This window comes from Microtus pennsylvanicus, chromosome 5 (genome assembly GCF_037038515.1).
Source record: "Microtus pennsylvanicus isolate mMicPen1 chromosome 5, mMicPen1.hap1, whole genome shotgun sequence".
Lineage (NCBI taxonomy): Eukaryota > Metazoa > Chordata > Mammalia > Rodentia > Cricetidae > Microtus > Microtus pennsylvanicus.
Genome location: NC_134583.1, coordinates 61,400,607 through 61,418,150, shown reverse-complemented (window position 1 = coordinate 61,418,150; position 17,544 = coordinate 61,400,607). Strand labels below are relative to the sequence as shown.

Genomic DNA, 17,544 nt, shown 5'->3' with positions numbered 1-17,544 from the left:
CGTTGTTCTCCTTTAGCTATTTTTTACTTTATTGTTTTATTTTAATATTTCTTGAGTATTGACTGTTATTTACTGAGTGTGTCCAATAAATTTTGTTGAGTCAGTATTGCTGCAGCCCGGGGACCACTCTACCCTGCTGTAACTTTTAGAGTGTTGGCAGCAGTCTAGGGAGGGGCAAGCGACCCACGCCTTCCTAGGGCTGTAGATGGTCAGCAGAGAATTTCCCCAGGCAGAGACAAGGTCTCAGGAGGGGGCAGGGAAAAGACACAGCAGCTTCTCCTACATTACTAGTGAGTTTATTAATAGCCTTTCTCTCCAAGCCATTACTACACTCAATAACAGTTGTATTGTTTTAATAATAAAAATTAAAGCTGGCTCTGGCTGCACACCTGCTGTCCTAGCACCTGGGAAGTGGAGGCAGAAGCATCAGGAGTTCAAGGCCAGTCTTGGCTACAGAGGGATTTTGAAGCCAGTCTAGCCTAGGCAAGATGCTGTTTCAAAGCAAAACAAAACAAGGAACAGGAGAGACGACGCTGCTGTTAAGGGCTCTTACTGCTCTTCCAGTGGGCCGGGGTTCCGTTCATAACACCCATGCACTCATGCATGGTGGCGGCTTACACACACAGACAGACACAAACGGGCATGTACACATACACACATACACACTCCAAAAGAAGCCCAACTGCTGCTTACTTGGTGGATACCTTGAACAGATCCCAGAACCTACACTAGTAAGGCTAACAACAGTACCTCCACGCCTCAGCCGTAGTTGGTGTAGTCAAATGAGATAAGCGGCTGCTGCTGCTCTTATTCTTTCGAACTCTCGTTTTCTTTGCTCCTTCCTGACACCTTGCCTCTCTGGGTTAGAATAGTCCCTCTGGATTCCCGAAAGCACTTCCTGCACCGCTGGTCAAGGCTGGTTTCCTTGCATTTTATGTATATTGTCTGTTCTTCAAATACAACATGAACTTGCAGAAAAACAAACTGTATTTGGCTCTTTATGTGACTGAATTCATTACCTTGGTCCGAGACTTCAAGGTGAAGGTTGTTGTGTTTAACCTGAGTCGAGTCAGCTGTACGTTTAAAATGACAGCTAGTGTCTAGAGTTGGTTGTGGGAGAGAGACTGGGAACAGAAGAAACTCCAGAAGGAGACGGAATTAAAAGTATGGCATAACCCTCCAAGCCCTTTTTCACCAAAGCAAGCACTAAGAGCGAGCACCCTGTTATCTTTCCTATCTTTCTCACAATACCAGCCCCAGTGGATCTGATGTTGAGTGACAAGGTGGAAACCCAAAGTCCTCTCCACACACACAGCGTGCCCAGGGCTGCGGCGATGCCTAATTACAGGAGTGGGAACAAGAATTACCCCTCCAGCCTGCAGCCTTGATTCCAATCTAGGGATAAGTGTCCCGGGAACCCAAGGAATTGGGGTGGGTGGCGGGGGCGTGGCCGGGATCGAGGGGCGGGGCGACGATGCTCCGCCTCGGGAAGCCTGCCCGTCGTTGCTGCGCCGCCGGCTGTGCGCTCATTTAGGGCTCGGATTCGGGAAGGTGGAGTGAGTGCCTGGCCCAGGTTGGAAGGCAGGCGGCGAGATGAGGCGGGCGCCAGCGTTCCTGAGCGCGGACGAGGTGCAGGACCATCTCCGAAGCTCCAGCCTCCTCATCCCGCCTTTGGAAACTGCTCTGGCGAACTTCTCTAAAGGTTCGGATGGAGGAGTCATGCAGCCCGTGCGCACCGTGGTGCCGGTGGCCAAGCACCGAGGGTGAGTGAAGAAGAGACCAGAAGGTGATGGGAGAAAAGGTTTCGAAAAAAAGACGGAGAAACGCCGAGGAAAGCAGTGGGAGAGGGGAGGAGAGGTCTTGCTTGATCTCTGCTAATGACAGCTGCCGCTTAAGGGGCACTACCCACAGGCACTGTGCCAAGAGGGCGCTTTACAGCGGCCACGGGCTGTAATTCAACACTGTTCTTAGTTAGCAAGGAAGGAGGTACCAAGGTACCAAGGTAGTCACTCCGCTGGTTGAAAACTGAGACCCAAAGAGGTAAAGTGATTTAGTGACGCTTGCACAGCTGAGAAGTGGCAGGGCTGTGATGGCTTTCTGGTCCAAAGCCAGGCTATGAGTCCTGCCCCAGAGAAGGGCAGAGGAATGAGGGCACAGGGAGCGGCGTGCCAGCGGAGCAGCAGGGATGGAGGACTGAAGATGAATGGGACTTCACGGAACACATAGCATAGACTGGAAGGAGTTACAACTCCTCTCTCTCTCTCTCTCTCTCTCTCTCTCTCTCTCTCTCTCTCTCTCTCTCTCTCTCAGCTTCCTGGGAGTCATGCCAGCCTACAGTGCAACTGAGGATGCACTCACCACCAAGTTAGTCACCTTCTACGAGGGCCACAGCAACTCATCCACCGTCCCCTCCCACCAGGCTTCAGTGCTTCTCTTTGAGCCCAGCAATGGCTCCCTGTTGGCGGTAAGCAACCTCTTCTCCCTTGGGACAGAGCAGGGAGAGCAAGTCCCTCCTGGAGTAGAGAGTGTTCCTTGGGCCCAGAATTAAGCCATGAGAAGTGACATACGATCACGAGTGACCAGCATGAGACGTCAGCATGAGACCTGTACAGCATCTGTTTCTAAGACCACTTTGAGCCCACAGTGGCTTACAAACATGTGGCTATGGGAATGACAATCCTGTTATTCCTGCTTCTGTTCCCGTGCAGACAGACACACCAACCGCATAGCTTGAACTAAAGTAGTAGCCAAAGAGACATTTATTCATCGAGTCCCCCCCCCCCCCGCCCACCCATGGAGCAGAAGACTATCCCCCAGGCTGTTAGTTGTCTTCCTGATATCTGTTTTGAGCATCTAGCGAGGTGGGAAAAAAGCAGGAGCTCACATTTACCGAGTGATTTGTGTGTATGTGTGTGAGAGAGAGAGACAGAGGGATATATGTGTGTGTATGTATATATATGTGTGTGTGTGTGTGTGTGTGTGTGTGTGTGTGTGTGTGTGTGTGTGTGTGTATGCAGGGTTCTAAGCTCATTACCTGTATAATTAAAACCACCCAAGAAGTACATAATATTCTTCCCCCCACTTCAGAGACTAGGAGTGAGTGCCAGCAGTACTGCTCAACTTTCCCCCTACTAAGCAAGGCTGGACTTCAACCTCTATCGTCTAAGTCATTGGTGTATCCAGTCCTAGCCTAGGTTCTATGCATTGTCTGTCTGTCTGTCTGTCTGCTTTGTGTCCCAGGCCAGCCTCACATACGTGATCTTCCTGCCTCAGCCTGCTGCTTCCCCTTTCATTTTTGTTGAGGTCAGTAGAGATCCTAGACTTGATGTCACACAGCTCGTAAGTTAAGGTCATTCTTTGACCCCATCTGACGGATGCTGGTGTGATACCCTTAACTCTTAGAGGGCTCTCAGCGGGCTCTCAAACCCCCTTTCTTTCCCTCTGAGTGTATGAATCCTGAAGGAGTCTTCCCAGACTCCGACTAGGGATGAGTATCTAGCTCTTCCTTCCCAACCTGCGCTCACCCAGTGGCAACAGCATCTATGCTACCTAGGACAATGATGACAATGAATCCCCACTTCTGGGACTTCCACTTTTTTGCACTAGATGGCAGGACTTTGGGGCTTTGCTGAATGTTCTGTAGCTCCAGGATTCAGCTTCTTGCCTGTAAAATGAGAATAGTAACAAATAATAACACTTGTCTTTTGAGAGTCAGCCAAGATGAGTGAAAGGGTGGCAGTTATTGTCAGCCAGGCAAAATGCTCACCCCTCCCTGGGCATCAGGACCTCCTGGGGAGCCTTGGAAACCAAGGGTAGCTTGATCCCATCCCTAGGGACTTCATTTCCTTGGCTTTCCTTGTGCCAGGAAAGGGCCCCAAGACCTTGACAACTGAGTCAGCCCGAGTCAATCTGAAGGTTGACTCTGGGAACAGTGCCTTTGCAAAGCTCCTGCCATGTGAAGTGACAATCAGACCCCTGAAGTTTCCGCTCAGCTTGGAGATCTGAGAATCCTGGGGCAAGGAAACCAAAAGGGTGATGTGCAGTGTGCGCAGTGGCTTCCCTGAGCACAGATGTCTTTAGCACTCTCGGTGCCCTCTGCGCTGTTGGCACCCTCCTTGATTTTACAGGTGAAGAGTCCAGTCAGTAGAGATTAGTGTTCAAAGCCCTCCTAAGGGGAGGGAACAGATCTGAGCGTGGCCCTAAGCACCCCCCCCCCATTCACTGCAGTTCAGAGCTGCTCCTCTGGGGTTTCAGACGGCACCTTCCTCACTGTCTTTTCTTCCTCCAAGGTCATGGATGGGAATGTCATAACTGCAAAGAGAACAGCAGCTGTGTCTGCCATCGCCACGAAGGTAAGGCCAGTGGCTACACTGTGCTGGCAGAGGGGAGGAATGTGGAACATACTGTCTAACTTTGTTCATGACTGGGACTCCGTGTACCAAACATGGGTTATTGCGTGCGCACAGTAATTCACAAAGCTATTGAATGTGTGCCACACAGTCCCAAACACCTTCCACGCACAGTTCCCCGTTCTCCTGTCTCAAAAGCTAAAGTGGAAACTGATTTGACTTTTTAAAAAATTAAATGGCTCTTTAATGTATTATATACTAATTATTAATAAATGTTACTGCATGTTTAACTATTTCATAATTTTTTTATTAATTAGTGAATAATTGCCAGTATGTTTAGAGTTTGCTGAAAAAATAATACCCTTCAAAACCCATAGTGTATGTCAGGGAGACGAAATGAAGCGAAGTTAAAAATATTGGAGTGGAAATGACTTTTTATTTTTTGAAATGAGGCCCTTACTATGTTGACCATGCTGGACTTGAATATTTAGGCTCAGGTGGTTCACTTGCCTCAGCCTCCCCCATAGCTAGGTCGACAGGTACACACCGCTGTTTCTGAGTAAAAAGATGATGCTCCAAGCAATTCAGAAGTGACCTCCCTGGCAGGGTGTCGTTTGAGAGAGGACTGAAGTCAGTGAGTGAGGCACTGCAGGACCACACCAGGCAGAAGGTCAAGTAAATGTGATAGTGACACCCCATGAGAAAGGGGGAGGGTTTGTGGAGGGTATCGCTTTAAACACAGAAGTTTAGACTAGGATGTTAACCTGGGAGGACAGTGTACAGCTACAGTCCCAGCAGTTGGGGATGAGGCAGGAGGATCGCCACAAGGACAACCTGGACTACATAATGAGACCATATCTCAAAAGACTGTCGAGGAAAATGGGATTCTGGGGGAATAATTGGAATCTGGATTTTTTTTTCATTAATTTAAGAAGGACAAGGGTGTGGGATGCTGGTTTTCCTATGCATAGCAGAAGTGCCATGACCCAGGAGAGCGTTGGCATGGCAGATCAGGTGTTTAGATTATTTAGAAACAACACCTAAGGTTGGCCTCTGTCCACCACAGGCATGTGCACACATGCACACGTACACACACACACACGTACGCACACACACACACACACACACACACACACACACGGAGTGTTCATCCCATAGGGTTTTTGTCCAGACCAAATGAGATCAGGAGACTTGAGTACTGGCACACAGTAGACACTCGGTGAAGGCTCCCTCCTTCCTGCCCCTCTCTACAGAGGGTAAATGGAAACAAAGTGGCATCTCCATGGTGCCCACCAGCTTTTGAGGGTGGCTGAAGCCTCAAACACCTGATGTTCTCACCCACTGACCTTTGCTACTCTGTTTCCTCTCAGTTTTTGAAACCCCAAGACAGCGAGGTGCTGTGCATCCTTGGGGCTGGAGTCCAGGCATATAGTCATTATGAGATCTTCACAGAACAGTTCTCCTTCAAGGAGGTGAGTAAGGGTGGAGCTTGGGGAGGGGGGAAGACGGGACATGGGCAAACAGTGGGCGAGTCCAGTGTAGATCACCCTCACCTTTACGTCTTCCCCACGCAGCCTGAGCACCTCTTCTCAGGCTCGTGGCTCACAGGACCCACACCTGGGAGTGCCACCAGCCACCCAAGTGATTCTCTGACACCTCGGGGATCAGCTGCACTTCCAGCCCCTCCCCGTGCTTCTCTTACTGGGAGGCTTTAAGAATTTCGGGCTGTGAATTAAGAATCAGGGCAAGGCCTGGTAAGCAGAGGGCACAGCCGCCTTCTGCTGCCATCCGCAGATCTTGCCACCTTCCCCCTGCTGCCCTGCCGTGGCCTCGCTTCTCAGGAAATGTTTAATGATGCATTTTTTTTCCATTTTAATGTATGCCTGTGAGAGAGGTGGAAGCAATGTAAAGTATGCATTTTTATGATAAAAATAATACTGCTGTCTTGAGAAATAAAGACTGAGAAGAAGAAGAAGAAAAAAAGAAAAAGCCATTTAGCTGTTTTCACAGACAGGCAAGTAGCTTCTGGGCTGCTCTCACCCACACCTTACAGGAGCTTTAACCTTGTTGGCTGCACACAGTTGTGTATCCTGTGCTTTCATCAATGGTTCCCACATCACTGCTGCAGATTATCTAAGTTTTGTGTAATATTTGCACCATTTCCAATCAGAAAAGATGGCACAGCTGGCCAGTGACTTACCACTGGGTATGTTGACCCCTTTGCCTGGCTTGATGAGCTTACATGTACAGCTTGTTTTTCTATTTACCGTGCCTCCCGATGAGAGAGTCTTTGGGCCTTATTTTTAGTTAAAGGCTCTCAGTCTCTGAGCCAAACATCAAATGTCAGTAAACTCACAACAGCTCAGCTCTCAAGGTTGCCAGCCCCTGTCAACCCCCACCCTAGCACCTTACAGGATTTCGTGACTTTGACAATTTTTCTTTTTATCAGCTACACCATTCACCTAAAAATGTTTGCTTTTCAATCCTCCTCTATACTTCATTGATGGAGTTCTTCCATGACAAAGCAGTCTTTTCGTGAGTCCTGTATCTGCGGAAACCTTGATCCAGACCTCCAAATTCAGACTAAGTTCCACACTGTCTTTGCCCGGTTGTCATTTCCATCTCACAGATGTGGGCTGAGGCTGAATGAGGGAAAACTCATTGCAGGAATAATATAAAGAAGGAGTTGTAGTGCATGCCAAGCCTGCGTGGTTCCAGACCCTTCCCTGTAATCATTGAGCCATCAGTGTCCTGTCCTGAAACTGGAAAGTGTCCACTTTCTCTAAAGGAGAGGCCGTTTCCATTTGGCTGAGCAGATACCTGTTCGGATTAATGCTGTGACCTTGATGAAATGTTCATTCTTTAAGACACCGCTGTCACCATCTCAGAGCAGTGTGGGCTGGCGTGGCATTAGCAGTGAAGAAACACACCAGTGTCCCTTTCTGTTACCCACTCTAAGGTGAGAATGTGGAACCGCACTAGGGAAAATGCAGAGAAGTTTGCAAGCACAGTGCAAGGAGATGTTCGGGTCTGTTCATCGGTGCAGGAGGCTGTGACGGGTGCTGATGTCATCATCACGGTCACCATGGCAACAGAGCCCATTTTATTTGGTGAATGGGTGAAGCCTGGAGCTCACATCAATGGTGAGTAGAGAGGCTTCATGCTCGCAGACTGGGTCCAAAGTGCTTTCTCCATCAAACAGAATGCCCAAATACTTTGGTTTGATTTTTTTTTCTTGGAGTCAGGGTCTCGCTATACATCTTGACTAACTTTAAACTTGATATCCTCCTGCCCCAGCCTTCTGAGTGCTTAGATTACAGGTGTTTATCCCCATTCCTCTCTGTACCTGCTTTTTTAAGGGTATCAGAAATGAATGAGCCCATCCTGAAGTGCAGGCAGGAAGATGGAGAATTGAAGGCTAGCCTGGGCTACTTACAGACAACCTGTTTCAAAAAGCCAAAGGCCTGAAAAACTGCCTCTCAAAGTGTGAAAAGAAAATTAAATGTAAAACTGGTGAATATTTCACTAATGTCTTGTGGAATGGAATATTGCCACAAATGGTCAGCTACAACTTCATTCTTTTATGTGACAACTTTCAAGTCTTGGGGACAAACAGTGTTTCATTTTGCTGTGTTTGGAACGGTTTTTTGAGACCAAGTTCCTCTGTGTGGGCCTTGAACTTGTGACCTTCCCTCCTGTGCCTCCCAGGACGTGCATGGCAGGCCTGCTTCACCGCTCTGGCCTGAATAGTTTGTTCTTAACGTGTTGAACTATAAACAGTTTCCAAAAATAATTACAGCTCAGGAAGGATTTAATATGACATATGGGTGTTTTTAATCTATGGAACAGGAGGTGGGGTGAGGATTCTCAACTTAAGGACACTTGGGGCCTCTGAAGATCTTCAAATAACCTTAGAGATCATTGTAAGAAATGGGCTACATAAAATACTTAGCGATCGTAGATGCTGTCCTGAATTCTGTGCATGTGTGTGTGCATGTGCATGTGTGTGTGCATGTGCATGTGTGTGTGCATGTGCATGTGTAGCCATAAATGTTTGTAGTTATGTGTGGGCTGACACTGGATGTCTTCCATCTTGTTTTTGAGGTAGGTCTCTCACAGCATCCGACACTCACTAGTTAGCTAGATTGCTGGCTGGAGAACTCCAGGAACCACCTGATTCTGTCTCCTGCCCACCCATCCCACAATGTCACAGATATGCATAGCCATGACCCCAGTTTTTACTTGGATGTTGGGTACATAATTCCATAACAAGTACTTTACTGTTTGATATATCTCCACAACCCTCTCTGATACATAATTTATATGTATATATAATACACATATGTTATATATGTAATGTATATATGTTATATATAGTCACTTACCCCTTACAACAACATTTTAAGATAAGAAACAATAGTTATTATAACCCCTAGTTTATAGGAGGATAAGCCAAGGCAAGGAGACATTAAGTAACTTTCAAGAGTCAGAGATTCTTGGAGGCAAAGTTGGGTTTGAACTGAGGTAGGCTGTCCTCAGAGCCCAGACTTCGGAATAGCACTTAACATTATCTTCCAATGAGAAGTCTGGCTTCAATTGCCTGGCAGACAAGAGCGGCCAAGGATTGAGGATAGTAGCAGTGCTCCGCCATGAAATGACAAGAGCATGCTGTCATCTCAGAAGCTGAGAGCGCTGCACACATAGGTGGATGAGCAGGCAGGAGTCAAACCAAAAGATTCTGTGTCCATTCATAAATGTTTACTGCCTCCACACACCAGCCATGGTTCGAGCTGCTGGGGGATGCCACAGTAAACAGAGCATCCGAGGTCAAGGCTTTCCTCTTGGCTTTATTCTGCTTGTGAGGAGCCTGCGCCGCAAACAGGACACTGGAAGAGCCTGGCAGTGGAAGCAGAAGGGGGAAGTTGAGGCAGATCCTTCTGATCTACTTACTGGAAGAGCCGCCTGGGGAGGTGACTTGAGGCTGTAACCCAAATGATAAGAAAGAGCAAGTCACGTCAAAGGCTAAAGACAGGATGCTCCAACCAGACAGAAGATTACAAGCAAGGCCCTGAGGGGAGTGAACACAACAATTAGAAGACTAGGTCAAACTGAAGTCAAGGTCTCAGTCTGCAGGAGAATGATGCCAGGATATAGGTCCATCCAAGAGATGGCTTAGTTGGCAGGTAAAAGGTGGATCTAGGTGTGTCTCTTGGGATCAAACTGTCTGGAAGGACTTGAGATATCCAGAGGTACAGGTCTTGAAATGTATTCTCCAGGGCAGAACTGAAGCTGCAGCTGACTGATTTGGTTTTTGTTCTGTTTTTCAAACTTAATACTAAACAGTGAGAATCCGCTCAAGGCTAGGCTGGTGCTCTGCTTAAAGTCTCAAAATGATGAAATCTGTGTTCGCTGGGCTATAACCTCATCTAGTCTCAAAGGTGCTTTTCCAGGCTGGTGTGGTAACAGGATTCAGTCCCACATGCTAGAGACAGAGGACCTAGGTTACTCTCAGTTCCTAAGGACCTTCCACCACCACCAAAACCAGCTACAATGAGTCCTTTATACTCATTCTCTGTCTGTCTATCATATATCTATCTAATATCTAGCTAGCTAGCTATTTCTATATCTATATATTTCTTGAAGGGGATGGCCTGATATAGAGTCAAGATACTTCTTTTTGTCTTCCCTTGACCTAAGGATAAAATGTCTTTATGTGTTCACTTAGCCTCAAATACGCTTCATTAAAGTCCCGGTGATAACAGTGGAATTCCAAGGATAGATTCTAGTTGTTTATAGCTCTGCTAAAGGGCAGGCCTGGCTCTAACCTCCCCCATAGCACACTTCTTTCCTCCTAGGGCCCACATCCCATTCATTCCATCAGCAAGGGTTCCAAGATCTTCACTCTTTCTAGCCCCACTGAAGCAAGGCCAAGTGCCGATCTGGGTCAGACTCATGGCTTGTGGTTTGGAGCATTTACATCCACCAGAGTGGCCTCACATGGCCCTTTGAGAATTCATCCTGCTGGAGGCAGTGGCTGTCTGTAAAAAGCAGGGACGGGAGTAGCCTCAGACACTGGAAGCTTTTCCCACCACCTTATGATTTATTTACAAGCTTCATTAGTGAGTACTTTTGTTCTGTAGACTCCCCCTCCTACAGTCTTGAAGATGAGCTCTCTGGAAATCAGAGCTCAGAGTGACAGGAAAGAGAACACACGAGGAAATGGAAAACAATTCAAGAAAGCATATAAATGCTGCTTTGGATTTGGCTAAAACTTTACCATATTTTCAAAGACTAGCTTGCTACCCTGGTGCTGGCTCCAGACAGCAGACAGCTTTGCTTGGACTATGGAGAAATCAAGAAATAACGTATGCAAATAGATTTCCTGCTGCTCTTCACACACAGTGGGGATGGAGGGCAGTCTGGTAACAGTAGCTATGCACTCATATGGAGTAGCCGTTAGCTGGGGCTGGATAAGGACAGACCCCTGGAGAAGAACACACTCACTTCCGTGTGGCCAGGAATGCAACATTTCCGTCCCTCTCTTGGCTTTGCTCCTGCTCATTTCCTCCTGACTCCGCAGGCTTTTCGTTGCAGCCTGTGCATTATCCTATGTCCTTGTAACAGGAGATGTGATACACTGGATTCATTGCCCCAATTTCTGCAGGGGGACAAGGCCAATGATCAAGACCTAATAGCCAGTTTGTGAGGTGTTTAGTTAGCTTGGGTTTTTTTTTTTCTTCCTCCTCTCCGCTCCTCCTTTTGATCCTCCTTATCCTCCTCTTCCTGTTCTTTTAAAAAGTGTGCGTGCACACGAGCATGCCACTACACAAACATGGAAGTCAGAGGGCAAGTTCGGCTATGGATTCTGTCTCCCACTTTGTTTGAGAAAGCATCTCTTGTTGTTTACCTATGTGTTCTCCAAGCTAACTGCCCCAGGGGGCTCCAGGGGTTCACCTGTTTCCTTACACAGGCCCACTGGGATTCCAGATGTGCACTATGGCATTCAGCTTTCTGCAGATTCTGGAGATTTCAATTTCGATGGTCACGTGTGCATGATATGTACTTTACCCACTAGGTCATTTGCCCGTCATCAATCAGTTTTGGTTTTGCTAGGGCAATCTAAAGTCCAGGTTTCCTTTTTATCTCCCCCTTCTGGCAGTACTGTGGGTTGAGTTTCGGGGCTCACACAGGCGGGGTGGGGTGGGGCAGGTGCTGTGCCGCTGAACTTTAGTTACAGCCCTCCCCATTGTCTTTTTGTTATGGCTTCTTTGTGGGCTTAACACTGGGCTCTCTGTCGTGACTACAGAAGAAAACAGTTTCAGGTGAGGAACAGGGATGACTGGGGAGCACACCAACTGATGAGAAGAAGCGGTGGTTCTCTATTGTGTGGTTTCTGCAGTTAGCTGTCACTCCCAGCAAGAGGAGGTTCTTGAGTGAAAGCCTAGGGCTCTCTCTGACCCAGATTCACTGATGAGCTGGGTAGCAGGACCCTTCACTCTTCGCAGCTTCCATGCGTGCCCCTATGAATGGACTTGGACACTGAAGAGTACGTGGGGTCCAGGAATAGCACACACATAGAAAACACAGCATGGACAGTGTTTGCCTGACCTGTGAAGGCTGTGCTGGAGAGATGGCTCAGAGGTTAGGAGTGTGGACTGTCCTTGCAGAGGACCTGAGTTCAGCTCCTTCCATCCGTGGTGGGTGGCTCACAACTGCCTAGAAATCCAGTTCTAAAGAGCATCTGACCCCTGACCTCCTCGGGCACCTGTACATACACATACCCACACCAGACACACATGTAGATTTAAAATAACGAAATAAATCTTTTCCAAACCTGACTGCTGCTAAGTGACCTGAAATCTTACAAAATGAAGTAGGGTGTGAGGTAGAAAAGAAGAGCTTTGGAGATGGCTCTGCCCTGAAAGGGCTCACGGCGAGCAGCAGGGCCTGAGTTTAACCCCCAGGCATGGAGGCGTGCACTTGTAATCTCAGTGCTGGGAAGTAGAAATGGAAAAATCCCTAGAGCTCACAAGCCAGCCAGCTCGCCCTAAGCAGCAAGCTCAGTGAGGGGCTCCTGTCTCACAAAACAAGGTGGATAGCCGTTTTGTGGAACAATACCCTTAACCTCTGACCTTCAGATGTATCTGCACATATATGCACATGCATCTGCATGTACACACACACCTGTACACACACACACACAAACACACACAAATAATTTCCAAAAGAATAAGGAAAAAAGGTAGGTGTTCTATTTAACAAGTACTCTGTCTTCTGATTGGGAAGGCCTTGGTCTAGGAAATGAGAAGGAATTCTAATCTAAATATCCCAACTGGCCCTCTGCTCAACTCTATCTATTAATGTACCCTACCTAGGATTTTCCTGGGCTCAGACTCTGTTTTGCTATCTTGTAGCTGTCGGAGCCAGCAGACCTGACTGGCGAGAACTGGATGACGAGCTCATGAAGCAAGCGGTGCTGTATGTGGACTCCCGGGAGGCCGCGCTGAAGGAGTCAGGAGATGTTCTGTTGTCAGGGGTGAGCCTCCTGCGGGCAGGACCATTGGCTGGCCCTGGCCTGGTTCCCAGGGTTTCACTGTCTTCCTCTCTGGACCTTGGTCACCTCACCTTCTGGTGAGGAATACAATCCTAACATCTTGTAGCACTTTTTAATCTTTTTCTAGAAAAACATAGCCATATGGCTGTGACATGTGTCTTCTTGTCCTTCTGCTTGGAGGAAGAGTTGATTTTTTCCCCCAGTTTGCTGTGCAATAAGGCAGTGGGATGGGAAGTCTGTTGTAGCCTGGAAACCTTTCCGACATGACAGCACGATAAGATTATGTTTCCCTGACTGCCCATGCCCACTTATAATTGGGCTAGGTAAGCAACAAGAGGCTGCCGAAGTACAAGGTCAGGCAATCGCACATCAGTTTCTTCACAGACAGGGACCTGGCAGGCAGCTACCCAGACACAGTGATCTGTGTCCATGGAATGAAGAACACAGGTGCTGCCCCCCCAAAAGGTTATCAGAGGGCCGAGGCTTCCTAACACCATCCAGTTCACAGATGGTCTTTTTAAAAAGCACTTTTTATTCTCTCCAGTTCAGGAATAGCCTGCACTGACCGCAGAAGCCAGCCCTGCGTGGGCTGGTGCCTCAGTCCTAGGTAGTATGCATTCGTTTCACAGGCTGACATCTTTGCTGAGCTCGGAGAAGTGGTGTCAGGAGCGAAGCCTGCACTCTGTGAGAAGACCACGGTGTTCAAGTCTTTGGGTAAGCCCCACAAACTGCTCCCTGGGCACAAATCCAACCAGAGCACAAGGCAGTGAAAGGAGAAGTGAATGGGTTACCAAGCTCGGTGGGTGAGTGGTTAGGAAACCGTTGCAAAGTCCTTCATTTGGATCAATCATTTACATATTTGGGTGGTGCAGTTTAGCCTATGAACTCTGGCTTCGGGCAGTCAAGGATCAGATTCCTTCTATATCGCATGCTAGCTATGTGACCTTAGGCAAGTGACCTAACATCTCGGAGCCATTTGCATCTGTCACCTTGAGTTCTTATGACATCAGTGAGCTATATTAGAAAAAAATTTTGTACAGAGCCAGTGTGAACTGATTTACTGGGTTAGACATAAATTAATTCAGAAGTCGATATCCGTCAGAGGAAGAGAGCCTGGAGCAGAACTGTTAACAGCTAACCAGAAGTGACAGAGACCTGACCTAAGGGAGACTGAGATAGGGAGTATATATACAGCCTGGGACCCTTCATTTCCCCCTCCCCTCCCAAATGATGCTAATGATGGGCAAGCATGAGGAGTTCCAAACTGTATAGACCAGTATGGATGGAGACGCAATGAAGGAAGGGTGGACTCACAGGGAAAAGGCTGCCATTGGATAAACTCTCTCATTCTGCCATATTTAAATAAATAGATGTTTATGGTAACTGGAGTAATAATCAGCCATTACACTAAAATTTTTTAATTATAAATGGTTAGTAAATGGATACTACCAGGGCCCCTCAAAAGTGCTTACTGCCCAACATCTTCCATACTTCTTCATCCTGAGCAGCAGGAACTCTAACATTCACCACAGTTTTAAGAGTACTCTGGATGGTTGGGCATGGCGGCTTACACCTTTAATTCCAACACTAGGGAGGTAGAGGCAGGAGAATCTCTGTAAGCTCAAAACTAATCTGATCTACATAGCAAATCCCAGTACATCCAGGACTATATCAAGAGACCCTATCTCAACACACACACACACCACCACCACCACCACCACCACCACCACAGAGAGAGAGGGGGAAGAGAGAGAGAGAGAGAGAGAGAGAGAGAGAGAGAGAGAGAGAGAGAGAGAGAGAGAATGAGAGAGAATATGCTGGCCAGTAGTGGAGCCACTACAGTGAAACAGTATTTGTTGGACATGGCAGGACTATTGCACACATGAACACACAGTGTTGTGACCTGATGCACAAGACCATTACAAGACCAAGCCAACCAAAAGCTTGGATGGGGAGTAGAGGTCAGTAAGTCTCATTCCTAGCTTAGAAGCTATTGGCAAATGATGGCAGCTTGGGGGTTAAAGAGTCAGTTTACTTCAAGGTTGTGGCCCTTGGGAGGTTGCCATGCACATACAAGTAGTACTAAGGGTACTTAATTTATATATATATTGGAGGGAAAAATGTTGGGGAGATGGGAGAAACTGGAGGCAAGAAAAGGAGAGGATTTGATCAAACATATTGTATGCATGTGTGATATCATATGATAAAATGTGTACCCTGGCCACCCAGAATCTATGCCACCACTTAATATCCAGGCCTTAACAGGTAGGTAAATTTTTTTTAAATTTATCATTAGAAGATGAGGAATGAAAGTAAACTTAGTCCAGTACCTGGTCCAGTGACACCCTGCTTATCCAGTTGTATCTGGGGCTTAGCTAGCCACATTAAAGAGACAAATACTGCAAAAATCTACTCTTTTGCAAGTTTTGTATTCCCACCTTGAGTGACTGGTGTATTGACACACCCTCTCTTCTGATAAATGCTGAGTCTCTCTGTACATACTGGGTACAAAAATTAAGGTGTATATCTTAAAACTGCAGGTTGAATATGCCTTATCTGAAATTCTTGTGCCTACAAGTATTTCATATTGAATCCTTTTTCTATTGGGGAGTATGTTTGTAGATTTGACAGTTGATTGGCTGAGCCCTGCTCCACCATCCCCTCAATATTAAAAATTGAACCCAAAATGAAAAACTTTTGAATTTCAATATGATCATAGAGAGTTTTAGACTGTAGAACATTTCAGATTACAGATTTTTGGATTAGGGATATTCAGTCTTTCTAAGACAAATGGGGGATGCTAAAGATACAGGATTTGTAATGGTTCAAGGTAGCCCAACCCCGCCAACTATCTGTAGCTGTATGAGCTATGAGCTACAAACAGTGCCTACATTTCTAAATGATTGGGATTGTGTAAATAGAGAACAGCTTTCAGGCACATAAGGAAGATGGAAGAGATTGGGGGAGATGAGGTCACTTAGGAGAATGCTTGTCACACAAGCAGGATAAGCTGAGTTGGCATCCCCAAAACCCATGGAAAGTGCCAGATATGGCAGCACATGGATAGGCCTGTAATTCTGGTGTTGTGGAGGCAGAAACAGGAAGATCCCCCTGGGGTTCACTGACCAGCAGACTAGCTGAACCAGGCAGCTCAGTGAGAGACCCTGTCTCAGAACAAAATAAAAGTCAAATAAGATGACCAACTGAGTTGAGGAAGACAGCGAGCATCAGCCTAGTCATCAACCATATAGAGGGGAAGGGGATGGAGGGGCCGAGTTCAAGTTGTAGTGTCCATAAATAAAACCTTACCAGAACATAGACAGACTCGTTTGCTTACCTGTGACCTATGAGTGCTTTTCCACTGTAAGGGCAGAACTGGGCCATTGTAACAGACCATGTGACTTAAAGAGATTAAACTATCACAAGCTTCTATTGAAATGTTGCTGGCCTCTGAACAAGACCTTGGAGGTTATAAAATGGGGGTATTTCTTGCTTAGGATTTCTTTTATTGGCCAGTCCTTTGTACACTGAGTCTGAGAGCATCTCACGTAGCAATTGCTGTCCCTGTGGGCTTTAGCAGTACCTGCACAAGGTATCAGAAGACGGCTAGGGTTCCATTGAACAAAGTTGTTCTGGGGGAAGAAAGAGTGAATCAAATTTCTGTCCATTACAGGAATGGCAGTGGAAGACCTGGTGGCAGCCAAACTAGTGTATGATTCTTGGTCATCTGGCAAGTGAGAGGAAGGAGCTGTGCTGTGCACTGAACTGGATGTTACAGCTCCAAGGCTGTCTCGTGATGTCCAGATCAAATGAGGGAGCCTGGCCCCTGTGAACTGTAGTAGTTTTGTTTGTAAGTGCTGACTTCCTTACTCATGCTTGTAGTGGGTAGCTAAACCAGGTAGCTCTTTCTTCTGTTACACAGGTGATATCATTGCCCGACCTTGATCTCACTAACTTCGTATGTCTCTGAAATAAAGCATTTCCAGTTCTTCTGTGTGTCCTTTGATAACTTCCTGTGGGAAGGAAATGAAGAGGTCAAATGCTCACTCCATCCTTAAAGGAGGTGGAATAATATTTTCTCCATTTTAATTGAGTAAAATTACCATAAAACTGTGTGTGTGTGTGTGTGTGTGTGTGTGTGTGTTACCTGTTACCATTCTGGAGATCAGACCCAGAGACTCACACATGCTAGGCAAACACATTTCCAGTAGGCTACATCCCTAGCACAGCTTCTAACTTTAAGGTGTACAGTTCAATGGGTTTGGGTGAGGTTTGTAGAACCAGGTCCAGAATGATGTCATCCCCTGACGAAACCTCACAGTATATTGCCCACTTCCCAGTCTCAGGTTTCTGCTGCTGCAGATTTACCTCTTCCATGAATGTCACATGCATCCAATCACAGGTTATGTAGCTGTGTGTATCTGTTTTAAATGTTTAAAGAAACACAGATAATGAGGCTCCCTTGGTCAAAATTGGTAGAAACCACAACTTGTGATTCATTGAATTTAAGTGAATCAATGGTGACAGTGGTCCATTGGTCCTTTATAACTAAGAGGCCAACAGGCCCCGTAAAGAGAACATGTCTCATGGCCAATAGATCCAAAAAAAAAAAAAGCGTCAGGAGTCCCATACTTAGGTTTA

The 17,544-nt window shown here is 46.8% G+C and overlaps 1 protein-coding gene across 1 annotated transcript; it reads left to right on the top strand.

The window, feature by feature from the left end:
- Positions 1-1,510: 1,510 nt before the first annotated feature.
- On the top strand, positions 1,511-16,892 carry Crym (crystallin mu). The gene is made up of 8 exons (XM_075972069.1): positions 1,511-1,763; positions 2,311-2,464; positions 4,290-4,352; positions 5,720-5,821; positions 7,309-7,492; positions 12,764-12,885; positions 13,533-13,617; positions 16,577-16,892. Exons 1-8 carry the CDS (start codon positions 1,594-1,596, stop codon positions 16,639-16,641), a joined length of 945 nt encoding a protein of 314 aa, XP_075828184.1. The 5' UTR covers positions 1,511-1,593; the 3' UTR covers positions 16,642-16,892.
- The last annotated feature ends 652 nt before the right edge of the window (positions 16,893-17,544 follow it).

Coding starts and splice junctions, on each gene's coding strand:
- Crym (XM_075972069.1), top strand. CDS start 1,594: ATGAGGCGGGCGCCAGCGTTCCTGAGCGCGGACGAGGTGCAGGACCAT. Junction 1,764..2,310: donor CCGGTGGCCAAGCACCGAGG/GTGAGTGAAGAA, acceptor TCTCTCTCTCAG/CTTCCTGGGAGTCATGCCAG. Junction 2,465..4,289: donor GCAATGGCTCCCTGTTGGCG/GTAAGCAACCTC, acceptor TCTTCCTCCAAG/GTCATGGATGGGAATGTCAT.